General features: G+C 36.1%; 2 protein-coding genes and 1 pseudogene across 2 annotated transcripts; 2 read left to right on the forward strand and 1 right to left on the reverse strand.

Moving 5' to 3' along the window:
- The first annotated feature begins 2,265 nt into the window (after positions 1-2,265).
- LOC105046656 (uncharacterized) lies at positions 2,266-8,833 on the forward strand. The gene is made up of 4 exons (XM_010925311.3): positions 2,266-2,428; positions 2,586-3,786; positions 6,933-7,363; positions 7,926-8,833. Exons 2-4 carry the CDS (start codon positions 2,970-2,972, stop codon positions 8,721-8,723), a joined length of 2,046 nt encoding a protein of 681 aa, XP_010923613.2. The 5' UTR covers positions 2,266-2,428; positions 2,586-2,969; the 3' UTR covers positions 8,724-8,833.
- Positions 8,834-9,539: 706 nt separating this feature from the next.
- LOC105046693 (uncharacterized) lies at positions 9,540-13,422 on the reverse strand (annotated as a pseudogene).
- A 4,049-nt stretch (positions 13,423-17,471) lies between these two features.
- Positions 17,472-19,010, forward strand: LOC105046657 (presenilin-like protein At2g29900). Its single transcript, XM_010925312.4, has one exon. It carries the CDS (start codon positions 17,579-17,581, stop codon positions 18,863-18,865), a length of 1,287 nt encoding a protein of 428 aa, XP_010923614.3. The 5' UTR covers positions 17,472-17,578; the 3' UTR covers positions 18,866-19,010.
- The last annotated feature ends 5,535 nt before the right edge of the window (positions 19,011-24,545 follow it).

Consider the following 24,545-nt stretch of genomic DNA (forward strand, 5'->3'; position numbering starts at 1 on the left):
ACTATTCATCATCATAATAATCATTGCCAAATTTATGATAAGTTGTTCAAATGTAAGATCTTTTTGTATACGTTTCCTATATAACTTATGACAGAGAAAAGGTAGACTCCTCCATTCGGCATTTTTTAATAAAGAAGTGGCCCATTAGCCACTTTCAGAGGATCCAGGTGCAGGGATTGGTTCTTCCATGATTGAATAGGTTCATTAAAATATCTCAGTGTCACAGCTTCTGTTGGATGACCTCATTCTCCTGCACAAGTTGAGATGGAATTCAAATATTGAATAAAGATCAAAGTGTCGAGTCTCTCTGTCATTAAAACAAGATAAGAGAAATATTTCAAATTTTCTTTTGTATGTTTTCCCTGTCCAATGTTTTAGCATAACATTCTTTTAAACAAAAAATATTAGTACAGCATGCCAAATGTCAGCTGATATTTTGTTTTTTGGCCGATTCTTTCCCAAGCGACTGGCGATTTTTTTTTAAAATGTGATTTTCTTGTTGTGATTTTTCTTTCAGTTACTCTGCTCAAGCCTATGGAAAAACACTTTAGAGAGGTTAAATATTTTTCTTATCCACAAACTTGGCTATAGCTCGGTAGTTGTCATATTTTTTTCTTCAAAAATTTTGTTTATTACTGTTCTTTATATCAAATGTATCACAATTTCTTTTTAAAATCTTCTTTCCTCTCTCTTGTAATTCTTTCTAATATTTAATAAAGGCCAGGTGCTATTTCTGTCTACCTTTTATTCAAAAAAAAAAAAATAGCCCAGCAGTTGTCCCCCTATTTGAGGTTCCATTTCCGTTTACCGGAAGGTGTTTATTAAGTGCTCGACATAGTTAATTCGTTAGGTGGTGCTCCTACACTGCCATTCTTTAAAAAGAAAAAGAATAAAGATAAATTTTTCTAAATGAAAAAGATGAGAAAACTTGTTCCACGTCTCTTTTATTGTCAAACTTTTCTCTCAATCTTCAAACTCCTATTCCACCTAATCTATCCAACTTACCTAACTCGGCCCAATCCCAATTTTGCTCAAAGTAAGGTTGAATTTGATTAGGATAGGGAGATATAAAAATTGGACTAAGGCTTGTCCTTACTTCAGTCCAACCTATTTGAATTGCAACCCTAATTATAATGGTTTTGAAACGGATCTGGTATATTCGACATACTAATTTTTTTGGTATGTGCATTGCATGTGCACTATTAAGCAAAGATAACTATAATCCAACTTATATATTTTCATGTTAGTAAACTTCATAATATTATTTTTGTGCTTAAATAATTATTGTTAACTACTATAGTAATATATAAAAAATTCATATATGAGATTTTTATTAGGACTTACTAGGAGTGCAATCAAGTCGAGCCAAGTCGAGTAGCTAGAAACTCAAACTTGACTTGTGCAATCAAGTTTGAATTCAAATTCAAATTTTAAGCTATCAATAATATATATATATATATATAAAAGCTCATGAGCTTTCGGATCGAATATCTTGCTACTCGAGCTCAATAATAAATTAGTCGAGTCAAGCTTAAATTCGAATAACTTACAAACGGCTTAAATTATTTATATGTATGAGACCAACAAAAAAATTATTCAAATATATAAAAAATTACAATGTTATAACCTAAAGAAAGAGCCAATATCCAACGATAAAAATTATCAAGCATGTCCGCATAAACGAGCATTGTTAGCATCATCTAGTCAAACTAATCTTGTGTGGTTGCTTAACTAATCTAGCACATTATAGCACACAAAACATTTGTAGCATGCTCTAAATTGGCTATTATTTTAGATCAATACCTATTTTGGCAATCAATCTATCAAGCATTCTTTTCTCAATTATGCATATGCATTGCATATGACGTATTCTTCAAGACCATCGATCATGTGCTCTCTATTCGACCAATAATATACCAAATTGTAGGTGGATCAAACTATCCTCCACACTCCTAAACAAGAATATATTTTGTTGGCCAAAGAGAAAGTAAGCTAAAGCTTTCAAACCCAGGACCCAACAACCACCCCAAGCCCCACCACATTGTATTGCTTACAAATTAATGCACTAAATTACTATCAACGTCTAAAATACCTCGTCGGCGACGAACTTTGTAGAATTTTAAGTAGGATCCTGGCAGATCCCAAGTGACATGATCACGGCCGTTCAAAATGGTAAAATAGGAGATACAACGGTGGAGATTATTCATACACGTTTCTACCGTGTGGACAGCCCGACCATTCCCATTTATTTCGCCCGTCGGCCCATTGGTTATCTCGAACAGAGAGAGTACGATGTAATTGAGGGGAGAGCTGGAGGAGCAAAAAAATCTCATCTTTTTTTGTCTTCTTTAGGTTTGGATTTCTCTCATTGCTTCCGCTTCTCGATCCATTTGGAATCTCTGTGTGGTCTGGCTCTCGCCCTTCTGCGGTAAGAACCCCAGCGTCCCCATTTTTCTCTGGTTCTTCGTTTTCTCTCGATTTGGAGCTCGTTTTGGGCGCTTTATTCGGATGGATTTTGTCCAGTGATGAGTTTTTTGAAGCCAAGATTGAATCTTTGTCGTTTTTTCGATCATTTTTCGTTGCAGTTTTTTGAATTTTAATCGGCTTAGCACGGAAGGATTGATGCTGGATGGATGGGGTTTACATGAGATCGGAGTTTTCTCTCTAGTGTGGTGTCTGCTATCAGCTCTCAAGGCTACTGGGTGTCTCTGGTTTTGTGGAATTTTTTTCATCCATGGAGTGTTCCACATTGAGGGTTTTATTGAATTAAAATGATGAATTCTTTGAGGGTCCGGCTCATTGAGCTGGCGTTGGTTTCGTCGAAAGGGGTGAAACATAGATGGACTTGCGGGTAGCTGCGGCAGCGAGCGGCGCGGGGTGTTTGGTCGAGCGTTGGCGAAAGGCTGTGAAGAAGGGGAAAAATGCTTGTCAGAGCCACTTCATAGGGTTTTACTCACAAGAAATCCAAAATGCCGTCGTCGATGGACAAGAAGAATGATCGGAAGAGCTTTGAATCTGGGGGCAATATTTTTCAAAGATTGATTAAAAGGCAAACCGCAGAAGATTCTTCTTCTGGTAATGACAAGGTCCCTTGTAATACCCCTAGAAAGTTTTGGGAATCAAGGGTTAATGCTCCATTAGAGGGAATGGCTTCTAGTAGTGGGGTTAAAGGAGACACTTTGATGAGTTCAGGCGAGTATTTAAGGGACCACAGTAATCTTTTGAGTTTGCAGCCATGGATTTTTAGAAAAGACAGTAGTCAAATAGGTGAGAAAGGGGGGAAGGTAAATGGTGAGTTTTCTGATAAATCTGGGTATGAAATGAATAGGTTCAGCAATGCCTCACTAGTCGATGTCTCTCCGATAAACGTGAGCCTTAGTTATGGGCATGGTAAAGGCCGAAGAACTCTTAGGAACAGACGGTCTCACAGGTATTCTGTGAAGCCTCTTACTTCTATGGAGACCTGTCTCATCCCTCAGCTTTACGAAGAAAATTTTGAAATTGAAGAATATGTATTTAGTTCACTGTCGCCACCTAGTGCACAAGCTGCAAAGCCATTTGTTATAACCGATGGGAACAGAGTAATCAGCAAATCGAGTCATGAACATTTGGGCAACAATGGTTTGCATAAGGATGTTGCAGATAGTTCAGGAGTAAAGGAAACTGTTGTTGGAGTTTCTCCTCTTCCAGACCTAAAGAAACTGAAACGAAAGAGCAGGGAGATGCAGCATGGAAGGTTGGTCTCTTCCAATTCTCAGAGATCCTGCAAATTTCCACATTCACAAGGTAGCATAATCAACCTCTGCTTATGATTTTTTAGGTCATGATATCTTACATATCATAACGAACTGTGTATGTTTGGCAGACCATATTAAGAATATGAAGCTTCCTAAAATATATAACATATGAAGTGAGAAATGGCATCACAAAAAAGTTTGGAATATGAAGTTGCAGTGCCGAATTTTTCTAAATAACGTATTGGTATACTAAATTGTTTACACCGAATATATAATGGTTAGCTTGGTTTTTGCTACGTCTAATAGTTCATGAACTATTCATTCTCCTGTACATGATTACCAGAAACCTCCTTTTGGGTCCTGACATTTGATGACAGACCACTTTGAGTCTCACTGACATCCTTACACACAAATTGAATCACATAATTGATTTGTTAATTACGTTATCTTAGATGTTTGCCGGATTCTTAGTTTGTTAATTTTTTTCGGATAGTTTGTTTTTACGTCAAAGAATCTCATCAGTCATCACATATGTAGGTCCCACCTGTTGTGTCATCCTAAGTGATGGCTGATCCTGAAACCAAATGAAAATAATAATCCTTTTGTTAAGCCCTTGACACTTTATATTTCAAATACTGGATTCAAATGTTCTTTTACCCATACTGTTAATGTAATATCTTCTTTTGTTTAAGAAGTTCTACAATCTAGAGCCCATGCCATTTTACTCTTATTGTAGGGGCAGCAAAATCTGACCTGCACCCAGCAACCTACCTGAACCAACCCAGAATAAATAGGTGGGATTTTTTTTTTTTTAATATTTTAAGGTTGTGTTGGTACTGAGTCAACCTAAAATAAACTTGATTATAAATGGGCAGGTATGGTTTTAGCCTGTCGGACCCAATTGGTCACCCTAGAGTGAACTAGATGGGAACCATTCCACACCCAAATCCAACACAGTTGATGGTTCTCTAATTACTTCCATGTGGTTCAGTTCAAAAGAAAAGGGAAAAAAAGGCTTATAGAAGGTAATGCAAAGGACAAACAACAGGATTTTGGGATGCTTGGTTGCATTTTAGCTACTTTTATTCTTAATTAGTTTATGATTATTATATCCCAAGTTTCCTTTATTTATTTATTTTGCAAATATGATGATGTATTTGGAGTTGAATTAGATTTTGTTGTTTGATCTTTGCATATCATGTTTTGCTTTGTTTTTCAGTTATATGTATGATTGACAATCGAAAAGTTATGAGTTGCTGGGTGGGTATGGGTTATGTAAAATATATGGCTTTGGTATTGGTTTACATTTTCCATCTTGATAGGATCAGGTATGGGTTGAGGGTTTTCTGACTTGAACCTGGCTCGACCTGACCCAAGTCATTACTAGTTGTTGATTTTTCATGAATTCCTAGTCCATGGTTTGGGCTTGAAATCACTGTTAACTCTAAGTAATTATTAAGCGTGTGCATTCCAAAGTAATGAAATCTGGAGCCTATCATGTCATTCTAGAAAAGAATGCTTGGTTTTATTTGGCAAAGGGGACAAGAACAAAAAAAAGAAAATATGCTTAAGTGATGATGTGTTTAATGACTAAGAAATTGAAGTTCTGGAGTGATTGATGCAACCAAGTTGAAATCTAAATAAATAGTGAGTTCAGTTTTTTTTCTACTTCTTGTCAGTAGACTATCAATCCTTTGTCTTTCACTGCTACTAGATTTTGAAGTTAGTTGGCTTTTTTGATCACTGGCCTTCCAGAAAGTTTGTGTTTTCTGGCAAACCTTTAGTTCTGTTTGAATGAGTGGTGACCTAATGCAAGCATGCTTCTTCCTTAAAAAAGACTACTGCATGGCAATTCTCTTCATCCTCAATGAATATTCTTCCTGCATATGCATTAAATAATATTTTCCAGAAAACAAATTGTTACAATGTAGAAAAGCACAAGGCAAACCCCTAGGAATCTCAATCGGAAGATTATCTAGACCAGCTTGATACTGCAAAAATGTATATATGATGAACAATATTGAATTTAATTATAGGTTGATTTATTTGGTGAGCATCCTCACGACAAGACTGTGCACAACTATCAAAGGCAGGGATATCGCATGAGAATTCTCATCCTTTCAAGCAACAGAGAGGGAAGGAGGGCAGGAGATCCGAGAGGACGTAGGGAGATAAGTTCAAGGGGAGATATATTGAATTTATGAGAGAGAGAGAGAGAGAGAGATGGAATGGTAACGAGGAGATCCTTTCATAGAATGACTTCATTCACTAATTGCGAGATATCATGACAAGTATCTTAAGAGGGAGGGTAGTAGGGAGAGGATGCATTTGCACAAGGAGACGTGGCAGACAAGGAATCTTCTCATGGAATTATTTTATCCACTAGTGGGAGATTTCATGACAAGTATCTTAAGACATCAAGCTTATGGATTATTGTCCCAAAAAGAAAAGATGTCACCGGATTAAACCTCCTTCAGATTTTAGAGGTGTGGATGTTTGGTGACCCTAGCAATTAGGTAGGATCTTGGGAATATATGAATGAGGAGGTAAAAGAAGTTGTTTTGATAATTTTTCCTTCTATTGAGAAATATGGATTTTAGATGCTTTTTTATCCTGGTTTATAAACCTTACCTCTCTTTTCTGTTTTCTTAATACTATCCTTGCAACTTTTGGTGGATTCTTGCACGGATTCCCAGCACATTCAATCCTGCACATGACTGGTATCTTCTTGTCATCGGTATGGTTTATTTTGCATTTGGAACATTCAGGCTTTAAGACAACAACATCTCTAGCAATTATTTTGAAAATTCTGTGAATGCACCCCTTAAACAGGCTCTTGCATAATCTCCTTGCTTGTTCAACCTTTTTGTATTTCTCATCAAGCCATTTTGATTGTAGATTTAGCAATATAGATCAAATATTAGTGCGCAATTTCTTGCGAAAACATTTTATTTGGTATCAAAAACTTTTTTCTTGATTGTCACATATGCACACAATGACAACACCATCATATGTAATTACTTCAGATATCATCTATTTTCTTAGTTGTTGCATTTTAGCTTTTCTTATAAGCTTAAGCTTTAATCATTTTCTTCAAATTCCTAGTGTATTATCTGTAGGGAATCTTTTGGTTTGGTTTGTTCTGAAACAGTTCTTCTTCTTCTTCTTCTTCTTCTTCTTCTTCTGCTTTTTCAGAGTCATTTGATGGAATGCTTGTTTTCTGTCTTGGAGTGAGTATTGGTGTGATATCCACTATTATGTCGAATAGAAAAGAAGTTGAAAAATTAAATGACCAACTGAAGCACACAGAAAACTTGGTTCGAGATTTACAGGAAGAGTTGGAGATGAAAGATTCACTGACTGTTGAGGAATTAGCTAATGAAGCTTGTGGAAGCCATGGACATGATTACGGCAAGGCAAAAACAGAAGATTCCATTGAATCCTTTAAGGAGAAGGTTCCAATGTCTTATTTTCCTGAAAAGGAAACAGTGGAATATAACAAACTGCAATTGTCCAATGTTGAGTCAATGAGTAAAATCGAAGCAGAGCTTGAAGCTGAACTTGAGAGACTCGAGTTAAACATGAATGCTAATAGTCTGGACGGAAGAATCTCTGCCTTTGATGAGGTATAGCCTAAACCCATAGATCATCCAAGCCTAAGCACTAAGTTAATGCAATGAAATGTTTATTTGTCATTTGTTTGCTGGAACTTCTCCTTTTTCTTATTTTAACCTAATATATCCTTTGAACTGGCATTTTAGTTGTGGACATTCTGTGACATTTTTCAAATAAAACTAGCTAAGCTGTCTCTCTTACACATACGCTGACTTGACATTGTTGTATCCAGTAATTTCTTATGTATAAAGAATATAATATTTTCTTTTCAAAGAGATGGTATATTTTCATTCTAGGAATTAGCAACAGTATTATTACAATTAATCTAATTCGCAGTTATTCTTGATCATGCTTGTCTTGCATGCTTTTAGTGCAATTGAAATTTCTTTAATCATGATATTTTCTTCTTGTGTGTCATGTAAGTGATGATAGTCATATGATGGAGCCCGTAACTATTTTGTGACGGCGGGTTTGATGTTTACATACTATTTCCCTTTTACTCCTTGTAGCATTGTAAATGCCTCGTGTGGTTTTACGAAAGTTTTAGTTTACAAGATGGAAATATGATTGCAGTTTGATGAAGACCTTATCGCTGATGTCATTCATGGGGAGCTGCGAGAAGATATGCTTGAAGGGGGAGCTCATAACAGGAAAGATGATAATGACGCAGACAGCAAGAGAACCTCCACAACTGAGACACATAGTGGGAATTATGCTGTTTCACCTAGAGAGCTCAGCTTACGGCTCCATGAAGTGATCCAACTCAGACTAGAAGGACGAATTAAAGAACTTGAAAGAGCACTCGAGCAAAACCAGAAGCAATTGCAGTTGATGGAAGTCGATAGAGTTCTCTCTCTGAAAGCGTTCTCGAGCAGTGATGTGGGATCTTATTCCACCCAAGAAAGCCTGACCAGGATAAGAACTGATAATTCTCCAAGTCAAGCATTCTGCTTAAACCTATCAGGTGACGCATTACATGCATATGATGAGGCATATGAGGAGTTCTCTCACATGACCAATACCGAGAAGGAGAATGTGCAATTAACCGCCAACAGGAATAATAAAAATTTTTGTGTCGCTGGGCTATATGCCGATTGGAGTCCAATATGGGGTATGGAAGGTGGCAGTGCAGACAAGTTACCAAAATGTGCACAATTTTTTGAACAGGAGCCAACACATGAGCAGTTTAAAGAAAACAAGGAATCAAATGATGCTCTTGAGAGCAATGAAGATAATGAAGATGAATCCGATGATGATGATGATGATGATGATGTTGATGATGAATTGATCCAACAGATTGTAGAGAGGACCAGGCAAGGGTCACCTGGAGTGTTACATGCTCAAAAAATGCTCTTTTCATGGGATGAATAATTTTCCAGTGGTCATTACCCATGGGGATTAGAGTTTTTTTGTCTAATACAAATCAGGAAAAAAGCAGCAATTATGAATTTAATCCTTAAAAAGATTGATCCCTAACTAAATGATTTCTTCAGTCTTCTCTGGTATCTGGTTCCTCCTGTATGGCTCTCTTGTTTTGCTACAGCAGCCCAAATGCCGTCCACATCTTGCAAGGCTTTTGAAAGCCATGCCACCCTGTAGATTCCTACACATCTGTTCATATTGCTGAAAGCCTATTGAGCTCGATACCAGATGGTTCTAGTTAGTAAGCACAAGCTTCTGAAATAATCCGTGAGAGTCGCCACAATGGGGAAACCAGTCAAGCTTGATCCAGTACCAGGACCAGACAAATCCATCAAGGTGCAAAAATACCGACAATAATCTCGGAGAGCAGAATCAATCTAGAGTTGCTAACTGCTGGATCATCAGATGATTTGTTGGCACACAAACCATGCCACTTTAAAGACAATGGGATTGCAGAATGGTGCGTGAAAAAGAATTGACAGGATTGGTCCGTTTTTGCTTCAGCTTGAGTCTTCTACAGAAAGGTTGCTTGTTTCCATGAGCAGACCATTAAGCATCCTGAAGCAACCAAGCTCATAATTGCAATCTAAAAATATCCTTGGAAGTGCCGGATTAAGAGACTAATGACATCGACTGTCCTGAAATTGCAACACGTAATGTACTAGATAAATTGTTTCTTCCAGTAATTATCATTGAATGAGAATCTTATGTCATGCGCTTAAGAATAAAACCTATCAAGACTAATAGAATACTAGGTATGAAAGGTTACATCCTGGAAACAGCATTGTAGTATGAAAAACTGAAACAGAACATAAATCCTTTCTCGCACTCTGGTTCCACATTGTAATTTTCTGTCCCAATGGTCCTCAGACTGTGCGGAGCCTCAGCCATAGAATAATCCAGGCCTGAAACTGAAGGACTAGTCTGTAGAACCATTCAACAACCACCCATTTACAAAAGCTGAATCAGATGTTGCAATAAAATATCCTGATTGGGAGTTGTGTTAGTTACCTTGCAGATAGGACAATCATTTGTAAATCCTTGGGAAATTTACATGAGGGGGGAAGGCCATATCAACTTGTAGAGAGAGATAGATGCGATTCTCAGAAGCAAAACACCCTGCATCTTTCCCATCAAATTTGTAACAATTATCTTTAAAGACAAATTACTATTCAACTGATTAAGAACAAAAAAGTTCCACCTTATGCTTTCATCGTCGAAAATTTTGAAACAAAGATCAAAGGAAAAAAGTAACAAAAAGATGTAACGTAAGCTATATTGTTCCCCATGTTTAGACGTAATGCTTCGTTCATGTCAATAGTTCAGATATCATCCTGCATGTTCTATTCTGACTTGGATATTGTAGGTTTTAATCAGCCTTGGCTGGTGGCATAGCCACTAGGCTCATCAAACTCCTTATAATTGCTGCCCAAAGTCCTGGCAGCCATTATGATAGCCACCATCTGTGCTGCTGCTCATATTGCTGTAGTTATTTCCACCATAGCTACCTCCGCTGGTGCTGTAGCTATCCCCATTATATTTACCACCTCCACTGCTGTAGCTATTTCCATCATTGTTACCACCACCACCATCACCATGGTCACCACCCACACCACCATAAGCACCATAGCTATTGGCACCATATCCACCACTATCATAGCCGCCGCCACCACCACCACCATATCCGCTGCGGCATTCATTAGCATACTTCACTCTAACAATGCGGCCATGTAGATCCTAATCACAATGTAATATAAGGTCATAAATGACACCTGATCTAGGGAGTTGCAGCATTTTCTCACATGAAAAAGGTCAACAATATGCTGATTCAAAAAATAAAAAAGTCCTGCAAATCCAGTAATCATTCAATTCTGCTAAGCTGGTTAAAAGTGCTTATTTTGTTTCTATATAAATGAGACAAAGACATGGTCTTGTAAATACAAGCAAAATACATAGTCCTCACACCAATCTGTAAGGAGTCAACAACTCAAGTACAGACTACAGCTTACAGTAAAGAAAAAGTGTCATAGCATGACATGTAGTGCTAGGCTTATAGCCCTTAAAGAATCTAAGAGTGTGTTTGACATTGGTTTTGATCCTTTTTTTTGTTAATTGCTTTTCAAAAAGCATTGTCATAGAAGTGCATCTTAAAAAAAAAGCATCTCTTCGCATATCAGTGTTTGGTAAATGTATGATGTACAAGCACTCGCCAATAAGAGAAGGGAAAAAGTTAAAGGAGAAACACACATATAAAAAATGGAGGCACAAATGGGTTTCATCAACTTCAGGTCTGACTTAAACTCAATCTAACACAAATTGGACAAGGATTTTAAAGAGACACTGGACACAAAGCAATACTTAATATATCCAGTTCTAACTATGTTCAATCCAATTGTGGTACAAAATAAATCTGATCTACTTCCCTTTAATGTCTGCATTAAGAACTTAGATCCAACCTGCATGTTGAAATATTGGATTTAGATTGAGTTCAGGATGATAAGATTAAATATGGTTAAGTTGCACCTCCAATCATTTTGTTCTTGAGAGTGTCAAAGATGGATTTAGAAACAATGTCATGAATTCAAAAAAGCATAAACTAATAGCTAGTTCTTTTAGTTTCTCCTGACAGCTACTTTCTGAGTATTGGTTACTTGATAAGCAATAACTATATGGCATTTCCAAACACAAACTTTTCTTACGGAAAGCATTTTTCACTTTAAAATCCACTAAAGGTTCATGCCAGACATGACCAGAGTTACCCACATCCATTAGTACCACCTACTCATATGCACTAATTTTCTTGTTGTCTTGTCTAACTTGCATGATACAGCTCAAGTTTCTTTACTTGCAAACACTTTAGATTGTCCAATGGGTGTGAAGGAAATTGTCATCAACTCAAATGTACTCCTGGCTATAGTTTTTCTTTCTAAATTTTTCAATGTTACATATCAAATGTTCCAGATTGACATTTTTATTCTTCCTAAATGAGCTCAGATTGTGTTCCATTTGCTTTTCTCGCCCTCCCTGAGACAAATTTAGTCACTCCCTCATCTTTTCTTGTTTAAAAGGTGTGGGGAAAAAATAAGACAAGTTCAATAATTGAAAGTGCAAAAGGATTATGAAAATCATAACATTTTGTTTGTTAGGACGATTTTTTTCCAAAATGCATCAAGGATATTGAGACAAATACTAAATTCAAATTCAATTGAAGCATTCAATTCAAATCTTATTAAGCAGCAAGAAATATCCCACATGAACGAGTAAGGAATATCATTTTATCAAATCAAATCAATACACATTATTTTAGCAACTTTATATTGTAAAGAGTAGTGGAAAGAAGTTTATATTATATTTGTGAGTGTAATATTTATGTTGTGCAAAGTCATGATTGATAAATATCTTATACATGAGTAAGATGATAAAAGAAAAAAGAGAGTGGCAAATTTTTTTTTAATAAAAAAAGGCAACCACAGATTTAATCAATTGTCATAAACAACATATTTTGCTCTTTTCAAGAAGAAGAAAGGTCTTCATTTTAAAAGGATGCTCGGTACCTCCTCTTCCTTCTAATATGTGCATGATAAATTAATATTATGCACATTTCTTTTTATTAGCATGGGCCAACTCAAGTAATTTAAAAAAAAAAAAAATCAAAGTACATGAAGAGGAAATGAGCCCTGTTCTAATGAATAGCCATTGATATTATCAAGGCTGAAAAGAACATTTTCTACGGCTAACTGCCATGTAAGTCAAAATATGCATCAAAGGGAGAGCAAAGTGTAAGATCAGCATTGCAGACAAAGATGTTGCATTGAGTTCTGGTAGTGGAAAGGGGTCTTGCAATAAGGTTGAATAGTCACAACAAATAGGAAGACCAAGACTTGGAGGCTGGGTGGTAGTACAAATAGTAACAATATTAATAGTAATAGTTGTTTTAAGGTAAAACTTTGGATGTACAGCATACTTCTCCAAGTCTAGATTAGCTCTTCTGTTTGTTAAGGGATTTAAGTGGCAATTTGATGGATATTATCATTTTTTGTTTTCAAATATAAAAAAATCATATGTTATACTGATCTAAACATTTGAATTCATGGAGGCTCTACTTTAAGCATGACTTATAAATCATAACTCAAATATGATTGGAAAATTAATTAACAAGAAGATACCTTTCTGTCCATGCCACTGATGGCAGCAGAGGCCTCTTCACTTGATGCGAAAGTTATAAAGCCAAACCCTCTGGACCTATCAGTTTCCCGATCCATGATAACCCTAGCTGCACAGAAGGAAAATCTGACGTTAATAAGGAAAATGCACATACAAATCATTGCTATTAGAAATAATTTGCTAGGAAAAAAAAAAAATTGGATAAAACACATACCTTCAATCACTTCACCATAGCTCGTGAAGGCTTCTCGTAAGATCTGATCATTGGTGCCATATGAGAGCCATGGAAGATAGGTATTTTGGACACCAAAAGCTCTGAGATACACAGGAATTAAAGAGAGAGAGAGAGAATAAGATTGGAAATAATATGGCTAACCTCCAACGAATAGCTTCGAGGATAACATACATCATATTGCTTGGTATACAGACGGATTGGAAGTTATAGTTTGCTTAATCAGATTACGATTTTACTAGCAAAAGCCATTGTCAAGAATCTGAAACCAATGCCCAAAGAAACATGGAAACTATCAGAATTTGTTTCTGGAATAGAGTAGCATAGAAAACTAATCTGCTCTTTGTCAAACATGATTCACGATCCGAAACCATTGTCTACAGAAAGGTGGAAAACTATGAGTCTGTTGTTGGAATCAAATATAATAGTTATACTACATAACATTGGTTTCATCTTATGCACCCATTTTGGAGCGAGAAAAGCAAGAGTTGGACATAGACAAGGTTCAAGCTTTAAGCCAAATTCTTAGCTCCAAGCAAATAAGCATTTAGGGCATTAATATTCCAACAACCTCATATTACTACGGTGAGTAACAATTTCGAAGTGTAACTATAGATGGAGGTTGCATTGATATCACTTGATTATGCATATTGATGCACAAAAAACTATTGTAAAGAAAATACATCAGTAAGTAGGCTCAGCATCATAATGGTTTTGGACAGGATAGCTTAAGCAATCAACAGGACGTCTCCTTAATTAGCACTATCCTAGTGTCTATCATGATCCAGCATTTTGGCATCAGTTATTAGGTGCCTTATAATGACCTAGTAGGTCCTTGATATTTAAAACATCAAAACAAGTTCACGCCATATGAAAATTAGCTACAACTACATGAAAGTTAGCTATATGAATTGCTAATGTCATGCTATCATGATGACCATTAGTTTACGTCGACCCACTAATAGGGAAAGATTCACGATAATCTATGAGAACAACCAAGGTTTAACCTCCTGCACCATGCCTCTGCCTCTGCTGCATCCATTGGTCAATATAAGACCACACACCTTTCATACTCTCCTGATTATTAAAAGCGTTGCTTCTCCAAAATAATCAAAGATTTTGCTACGTTGCTCCGAAGAATATTTCAATCTTTTTATTATTTATATATTTTTAAATATTAAATTAAATATAAATTATTCAGATTCCAATCAAATATTTGATTGATGCAGTAAATATTTTAAAGATTAAAAATATTTTAATATTAAATTGGTGGCAGTTTTCATAAATTTTTTTTCAAAATATATCCGACCAGTGAAGGAGTGATTACGATTAGAGAACTCGCGAACATACGAGAGGATGGAATAGCCACAGGTGGTGGGGGTGGTGAGGATTGAGGGCATGGGGGTGACCGCAGGCTACCTCCGATGGAGGACCCGTGGGTATGCGAGAGGGCGGAAGAGCCTCGGGTGGCGACGAACAGTGTGGACCGAGGGCATGGAAGGTGACTGCAAGCGTGGGTGGGAGGGGTGTGGCGGACGACCTGCGGGTGGCCATAAAGGTTGTAGCAACGGGGGATGGTAGTGCGGACAAACCGCCGATGTCGGTGGGAAAATTGACTGCCGGCGAAGGACGTGCAGGCATGTGGGGGGGGCAGACAAGCAGCCACGATGGCATTGGGAAGTAGAGGCTGGGTGCGGAGAAGTAGAGGGAGGGAAACTGACGGAGAAGTGTGGAGAGAGAGTAAGAAAAAAAATAATAAATTATTATTTTTTAAAAAAATAACATATATAAAATCATAATATATTATATTTATATTATTTTGTATAATAAAATATCATTAAAAAAAAGTACCGAAGCAAAATTCAATAACTAAATCATCTTTTTGTTTCGTGCCAGAATATAATTCAAACTACATAGCCAATAGTGTATTAAGGAGCATATCATTTTTGTCATGTTCAGCCTGATGTGATACTCCATTTCAGTAAATGTGAACTGAAACCATAATAAAAAAGCAAGAATAAAAATTTTGAAAGCGAAAACGTCAACTACATCATTCCATCTACCACCATTCCATTTAGATATATTTGCGTGCGTGTTCGTATATAAAGATTAACAAACTAAAAAGGAAAAAAGAAAACGAAACAAGACAGCAGTGAATAAATCAAAATCAAGATGGCTAAAATGCTTCAACTTCAGCATCATCCTGATTATATCACCCAAAAGAAATTGACCAGAATCACCGCAGAAATCATCTGGTACAATAAAATAAGCAGAACCAAGATTGTGATGGTGATGTCCGATATTATAGCTAGATATTGAGGGGAAAAAAAAAAAATAAAAGGTACGTAGGCAAATGATATGATCTAAGGAAGAAATTTTTATTTCTTGACGGGCTACTACTGTACAAGTGTCAAATTTAATCCTTAACCGTTCAAATGGCATGACCACCACTATCATTCCACGGTACTAAAAGATATAAAAACAAATTTAAATTCCAAACTGAATGATGCAACGAGTAAATTAACAAAAAGAAATAGAAAAAAAATCTTCGAACAATACCAACATTAGTCATCACCGTCCACATGCACATCAAAATCTTCGCTATCTCAATGCATGTGCAAATAAGGAATAATTGATTTCCAAACTAATAATATCTATACATGAACTCTTAGAAGAGAGAAGAAAAGAATAAAGAATGCCTTCGCCCAGAAGCATAGAGCACTAAAAATTAATGGATGGAAACGAGGGTTGGGGCTTTAGAGGTGCAGTACCTGAGGGAGGTTTCCCCGACGACACCCTTCGAGATTTTAGAAAAAGAGTGGGATTTTAGACGTCATCGTGCATCTGAGGTTTTAGAAGGCCGTCGGAATTCTGGGAGGAAAACTAACCGTTGGATTGGCCGATATCATTTGGAAGGGAAGGCGTCAATTGATAATTTTGGCGATCCAGTGGAAGGAAAGTCCTGTCTGTGACTTTTGTTTGATTCGCGGTGGAAACGAAATCAGAAGGAAAATTGGAATAAAATAAAATCGAAATAAAAATTTAAATTTTTTAAAAAAATAGAGATTGAATTTTAGATAGATTAGATCATTTTTATTTAATTATCGTAATAAAATTTATTCCAATCAAATTATTGTAATGAGATCATTCATTTCCATTTCGATTTCAAACTTCAATTCTCTCTGATCAAATATTTTTTAAAATTTTTTTATTTTTTTAATAAAAAATATACACATATATGAAAATTCATATTACTTTGATGAAGATAGAATTATATAAAATTATTAATATTCTCATGGTATACAATACACAACAATTGTAATCGTTTCTTTTCAAGAAACAACCAATCTTCTGTATAAATATGGTATGAATCAATATATTTATAATATATTATAATATTAATATAATTAATTTTCACTATATTAATACAACTAATATAATATTGATAAATATAAATAAGATATTTTAATAAAAAAATAATATTTTCAACCACTCGATAATGTGATGTGGATAAACAAATATCATTATTAAAATAATATTTATGTTACTTTTTTTTTCAAAAAAATAGATATAGAATCCATCATTTATTTTATCATCTCTATCATCTTTTTTTTTTTTTTATCATATATGGTAATCTAGCATGAAACTTATTTTTTTATACTAAATTATTCTAGCCCAATGGGCCCCAAGGATTAAAAAAATAAAAATAAAAAGAAAGCTAGAGGCAAATCAGGTAGCAAAGTAAGTTATTTTTACAAAGAATTGAGTATTGTCCTTGAAAAGATCAACCAAGCATAAAATGAACACATGGCTTTCGTACCCATTTGGACCACTTGCAGATCATTAAGAACTCTCATAGTATACTCATTCCCTATTTAATATCAAACAAAGTTGTATAAATCTACTGTACCAATGCTAGGACAAATTCAGGACTTGGTTGATATAGCTTATGAACATTTTTCTTTTTGGCATTTCACTGCCTTGTAGATCCTCCTCTATTATACCAACCAAAAATATGATAACAGTAAACCAAAAATATGACAAATTCAGGACTTAGTCGATATAGCTTATAAAAATAATATAATATTGTTATTTTTATACATTTTCTTTTTGAAAAATAATAAAATATTATTTTTAAAAAAATAAAAATATATAAAAATAATAATATATAATATTTTAAATATTTTTAAATAAAAAATTATTAATATAAAAAAAAGCACCGTTGCAAAATTTGCTAAACTAATATTGGTGGGTGAAACAGCTGCCAGTCCAACGGTCAATATATTGATTTCTCGAGTTGTAAGGAAAAAGGTGAAAAAGAAAAAAGAAGGGGAAAAAACAAACGGGAAGACCCTTCGGATCCCTTGCAGGAGAAGAACCCCCAATCGAGCAGCTCCCGCATCCGCCGATGGCGCAGGACCCCGACTCCACCCCGAGCCTCCTCGACTCCCTGGGCGAGGAGATCATCCGCATCGTCGCCCCCGTCTCCGCCTGCATGCTCCTTGTCGTCCTCCTCGTCTCCACCCTCTCCTCCTCCTCCTCCTCCCCCTCTCCCCTCTCCTCCCTCATCGCCACCGCCTACTCCGACCCCTCATCCTCCTCCTCCATCTGGGACAAGCTCTCCGGCGCGCTCCTCAGCTCCCTCGTCTTCGTCGCCTCCGTCACCCTCATCACCTTCCTCCTCGTCCTCCTCTTCTACTTCCGCTGCACCCGATTCCTCAAATCATACATGGCCTTCTCCTCCTTCGTCGTCCTCGCCTTCCTCGGTGGGGAAGTCATCCTCCTCCTCGTCACCCACTTCGATTTCCCCATCGATGCTATCACCTTCTCCCTTCTCCTACTCAACTTCTCCGTCGTCGGGGTCATGTCGGTCTTCATGGCCAAGATGCCGATTTCCATCAACCAGGGGTATTTGGTCATCATCGGCGTGCTCGTCGCCTACTGGTTCACTCTCCTTCCGGAGTGGACCACCTGGGCTCTCTTGGTCACCATGGCACTCTATGATCTTGCCGCCGTCTTGTTGCCCGGTGGACCGCTGAGGCTTCTTGTGGAGCTTGCAATCTCTCGGGATGAGGAGATACCAGCATTGGTGTATGAGGCGAGGCCCGTGGAGCCTCTCCCGGGTGCGAGGAGGAGATTGTGGAGGGAAAGAAGAGATTTTGGTACGAATTCCGGTTCTAATTCCAACCCTTCATCGCTTGGATACATGTTTCGGCAGACAGATGAAAGGAGAGATTTTGGTACCAATTCGAGTTTAAATTCCAACAATTCGATGACTGGAGAGGTGTTGCCGGAGACGAGGTTGGTTATCAGTGAACAGGAGTCTGCTGGGGACTCTTCGGTATCAGAGTTAAGAGCACCCTTGTTGCAGACCCAATTAGATAGTCATGGAGAACAGGAGATTGAAGGAATTGGATTGGGTTCGTCGGGGGCGATCAAGTTAGGGTTGGGGGATTTTATCTTTTACAGCGTCTTGGTTGGGAGGGCAGCGCTGTATGATTTCATGACAGTGTATGCTTGTTATCTTGCTATTATAGCTGGACTGGGTATCACTCTGTTACTTTTAGCATTTTATCGGAAGGCATTGCCTGCTCTTCCGGTGTCTATAATGCTTGGTGTGTTGTTTTATTTATTGACTAGGGTCTTGCTAGAGGTGTTTGTGGTCCAGTGTTCAACAAATCTATTGATGTTTTAGAATGAAATTACTGTTTAATAGGAGGAAATTTAGCCTATTCCTGTATGATGCTTTCTGTAATTTCCACTTCAAATGCAAATGCATAGAAAAACTCAATGGGATTTTCCATGGGTTGATAAATTTATGATAGCATGAAAGTTTTTCATGTAGTACCTTTCGTTTCAACTTTTTTCCTGTCGACTTAATTATGTTTGTAGATATTGTACATTGTTCATGTTCAGGACATTGTGAAGGGAAGCAGGTTAAAGAGCAGCCTGTGTTTTTATAGGCCAACATTCATACTTGTTGTTTTCTTAATGAAAAAAGGAACTGTTTTCCATGCTTTAGTCTTGAGGATAATACTTTTCCTGAAATAATTTCTTTTTAGTTAGTTCATGTGGAACTTCTGAAGTTAATTCCCAAATGCATGAAGATTAAAACTTCAGACCTATTGCTAATGACGAGAAGAATGCCTGACACCACAAAATCATTGGACAGGTTCTGCTTTGGAATTTCTTTACTAATTCAGATGCTCGTCACATCATTTGTTCATTTAGTAATAACTTAATATCATGTAGCCTATTTATTTGTATTTTTGGCAGCCTAGCTCAGTTGAAGGTTTCTTCAGTATTTGCTGATTGAGTGAATCAACCACAACATGTTGTGGTCAACTAAACCAGATCTGGTGCTTTGCAAAGAGAAAAAGAATGAGGATACACCTTATATCTTTAATAACTGCTAAATGGGCAAGTCAGGGTGGAAAATTATCCAAATTTTTTAATATTTGCAACTACATTATCAATGTTCATGGCTTTCTGCAGAAAAACATATATAAAAGTGTTGCACTAGAAAAAAAAAATCTGAAAAAAGGTATGTGGAACTTGTTCTTGAATGCAAATACACACCATGGCTGCAGTTCATGTTATGCTATAAATAAAAATACACCCGTACATGTAACTGTGCAACTATCATCTTTATTTGTTTTGAATAGCAATTTTTTCTGGTTTCCATTCTCTAAGGTTCACATTAAGCTTCCCATGTTTCAATGTTGGCCCCTGATCTCTTTATGTTTTAATCATCTGTTTACTTACTGTAACTTGTTTCATTTGTAGATATTTTGTTTTCCAATGAGGTTCAGGTTTAGAAATCTCCAAGTAAGCAGTAGCTGGAATCAATATAGCATGGAAAGAGAAGTCATTTTGTTTAATTCTATGTAATTTTGGTAGATCATATTTGCAACTGTTTGCATGTGTAAATGATTTTATGCCTTATTCCAATAGTGTGCTCCATCATTTCAGTTCTCTTGTGCACCCTAGATTCTATTAGCTCTTTCTCAATACCAGTTGGTTTACTCAATTCCCTTATGCTGAATCAAGACCTGTTTTCAGAAGAAAAAGTCCTAAATGAAACAAATGTTTTGACACATAAACATTACTCATGTATGAAGCATGTTCTTGGATGATATGTAAACTTATCATTATATGAGGCCAACGAGGACTAACTTTAAAAGAACAATGATTTTAAGTCTCTCATTCATGAACTTTTCTATAAAAAGGGGCGCCTAGAAGCTAGAAGTAGATCTTTCTAGCTCTGCTCAAATAATAAATGAAGTATTTCTGATTGACTGGAAGAAGTTAATTCCATGCCATTCAATTGTCTTAGTTAATTTTTAAATCTTGTTAGTAACCAAATTGTTAAATTTTATTACTAACAACACATTTTTGTGTTCTTGCATAAACTTTTTAACCCAACACCTAATTAACCTCTGCAATGATTTGATGGAGATCTTTTTGGAAGAGAAGGTAATGATCTATTGTCCTATGAATAGAGAAGAAGTAACTATTTGATGATCCAAGGACTCTTGTGAATCAAGAAGATTCACAAACTCTACTGAGGATCATTGCTGAACTGATCCTTCAATTATGGATTCTCTCCTTGGGTTGTGCATGATGTCTTGCTTCATTCATGCCTTTGAAATATAATTCTTTGGTTCGAATATTGACATCTTGAAAACATATTCTTTTCTTCCTCTCACTCAATCAGACATTTTGGCCAATTTATTCTCTAGCAATTACAAGGAGACTAAGATCTTCTCATGGAAGTCATCAAGAGTTTTCCAAATATTGCAAGATAATTTGTGACTTATAATATGCTCAAAGATATTACAAGTAGATCTCTTGTGTGTGGGTTTACATTTGTTATCCTTCATTTCTTCAAGACCTTAGCATTCTCTCTAGTGTTTGTTGGAGTGATTTTTTATATTGCACCAACAACCTTCCTTAAATCTTTACCAAAGAGATAAGGTTCCATAAGTGTCCTCCACATTGTGTCTGGTGTGGCTTAGTAACTCTGCTCCAAGCTTGCTATAACAATTATTTGGAATCCACAATTGGAGAATTGATGGCTCTCATATCAACAGGAGTCTTGAAATGCATGGATTACCATGTCCTAGCATTTATTACATGTGGAGAAAGGAGGATTTCCATTTTCACATGCCAGAAAGTCCCTTTCTCAAGTAGTTATTACATTAGGTTCAAACTAGCCCAAGATTGACAACCAAATGTAGAACAAAATAATGAAGTTCACCAACCTACAAGATTATGCAGATAGACTTTAACAACACGAGTTTCAGATAACATAGAGCTTCAAGCTCTTTAGGTTCAATAATCTTGCATCTGTAGCATCGTATGGAGATTCATGAAATTGTTGAGTTGTCATAAGAGATTGAACAAAGGTTGTTGTAAAGAAAGAACATGAAGTTTTCTCATTAAGAATGATGAGAGGCTTCAACAAAGAGGAGGCGTTAATGAGGTTGGTGGATGTTAGACAATAATGGTCTAAGGGTGATATGCTTGAGTGAGCTAGCAATAAACGAGGATATTCAAAGTTCGAATTTGGTAACAGTGCTGGATGGAAGTGGGAGGGATAAGTTTATAATAAATATGTGTGCCTCACATATGTGCGAGCTACAAAAATGAGTCTTCATCAACCCATGCAAATATCACACCTAGGACTTGCTTTTCCTTAGTTGCAATGCGAATTATAAGTGATATATGATTGTTGCAAAAGGAAATCATGGAGATAGAACAAAATCTGTACATAGAAATTTTCTATTCATGTCTCCATGCTCAAGCTTTGATTTTGAAGCAGAAGGTAAAATTGGTGAAGGTGGGTGCAAGGCTTGTTGGCCAACAGGGGTATAGCAATATTTATTGCGTGCAAAACTTTCCAACCAAATGACACATATACTAAGGAAAATAAAATATACTAACTAATAAGATGACAACATGACCATAATTTCAAAAATTACTCTCTCGAATGGAGTCAAATGTTCCCTTAAAAAAGAGTGTTAAATTTGTGATCTAATTTCATGATGGTTTATGCCTTTTATCTTATGGTCATAGCTAAACTTGGTATCACTTATTTACTTCTAACATTCTATAAGAAGGCATTGCCATACCTTCTAGCATCCATAGCATTTAGTGTGTTCTTTTATTTATTGACTAGGGTATTGTTAGAAGCATTTGTGGTTTAGTATTCATCAAATTTATTGATATTTTAGAATGATGTTACTGTTTAATAGGAAATTTAAGCCTATTGTTGTATGATGCTTTCTGCATTAACTGTTTCAAAGACAAATGCTTAACAGATCTTGGACAAGATTCCTTGAATTGATAAATTATTTCATGCAAGACTTAGATATCACCAATTTATCTATCACATATTTCTTATTGCATTCTTAGAAATATCTTGCGTTTTCACAGTTTGGGTGATTGTTGAGAAAACTCATTACAGAGCTGCCTATGTTTCTGTAATCTAATATTGTGCCAGTCATTTCTTCCTTCATGGAAACGGAAAAATGTGCACCACACTTTACTCTGGAGGATAATGGAAATAATTCATCTTTAACTAAGTTTTGTTCACTATCTTGATTCAATTCTCAAATCCTTGAAGATGAAGGATTCTAGACCCGTTACCTATGATGAAAGAATGATTGACAGTTACAAAATCATGGAAAAGATTCTGATTTGGAATTTTTTGACTAATTCAGGTACTCATTAGACCATTTTTTCCATTTATTTTATTTCATGCATTCCCCTCTGCAAATTTGCTGGCATATAGATGGGTTAGAAAATAATATTATTGATGACTTCCTATTTGTATTTTGGCATATTAAGTTGCGATTTTCATCTGCATGTTTTTAATTGAGTGTATCAATCATGCCAAAGTCTTGCAAAGTAAACTAGATCTTCTGCTTCACAAAGCTTAAATAAAGTTGATACAGTTTGTGTCTTTGATTACTGCTTAATGGTCAAGCCAGGGAAAAAATGATGAGAATTTGTTACAATTTGCAATTAGATTATGCACACTCATGGCTTTCAAAATTATAAAGTGCTACAATAAAAAAAATTCTGAAGAAAAAATGTTAGTGGAAATTGCTCTCGTTATGTGGAACTTGCCCTTGCTGTTCTTTTCTCATCTAAATGCAAACAAAAATCATCGTTGCAATTAATATCATGCCTTAAAACAAAAGTACACTTCTATTGACTTTCCACATGTATCCGTGCAGCTATCATCCTTGCATATCTTAAGTAGTGAAGTTGTTGCTTTGTAGATTTTCTGGTTCATAATGAACTTCAGGTTTAGGAATGGCCACTTGAGCAGTCGCATCAAGATAGTATGAAAGTAAAAGTTACTTTTCGGTACATTTCAAGTAATTTTTGCTTGATGGTATCTATAATCTTTTGTGTGATTGCAACTTGTTTTATGTGTTTTTGCGCTAGCGCACTCCATCAATCCTGTGCTTCCAAATTTCTATTTTTAAGCAACATTATTATCTCTAACAACATCAGAAATGATTTTGATGATTCAGAAATTTCATTGCAAAAAAAAAATCATGCTATTGGAATTTAGGATATCAGTTTGTAGAGCCATCTAATTTCTGAAACTATTTTTTCAAGCAGAAATTAATTTCACAATGAAGATGGACGCATGCACAGCTCTTTCACTTTCTTAATCGTCAACGATAACTATCTCTGGTTTCTGAATGAATGAGAAACCAACTGTTATCCAAGTTCCTGGACAGGCATAGATTTTGCAGATCTTTTCAGTGTGTTGTATTTGTTGTTATCTCTGTGGAAAAAAAAAACATTTATTTGTCTATTGTCACCTTTTTTTGTCTCATATTCTTCTTTAATTTTCATATGGTATAACAGGATTTTAAGCCGAGATCAATTCAATTCCCTGTGTCAAATGATCCTTCTACTGGAAACGGAGAGCAGCATGACCTTAGGACAAGCAAAAAACAAATATGGGTACCAATTTTGAAAATCCCAGATCAGGAACAGTCACCAAGGATCTTGTTTAGTGAAACTAAACATTTCTTTTCCTAAATATTAGATTAACAATAGCAGAATGCAGCTGTCTCTGGGAGTGAAGTATTCCAAGGGAAGAATGCAGAGCATTTTGTCACATGGCTAGCTTTTGAGAAGCTTGAATTATTGCAAATAGATAAATGAGGCGGATGCAGATAGAAAAGAAAGGATCATGCGTTATGGTGTTGACACAACTTTGCATCATGAAGCGCTAATTTGCAAGGATGGGGACTGCTGGAATTTGGTAGATCCACCAGGAGCAATGATGAACCCAAAGAAGACATCTGTGCCCACCTAAAAAAACTTAGCAATCAAATAGCTCAGAG

The sequence above is a fragment of the Elaeis guineensis genome, chromosome 6 (genome assembly GCF_000442705.2).
Source record: "Elaeis guineensis isolate ETL-2024a chromosome 6, EG11, whole genome shotgun sequence".
Taxonomy (NCBI): Eukaryota; Viridiplantae; Streptophyta; class Magnoliopsida; order Arecales; family Arecaceae; genus Elaeis; species Elaeis guineensis.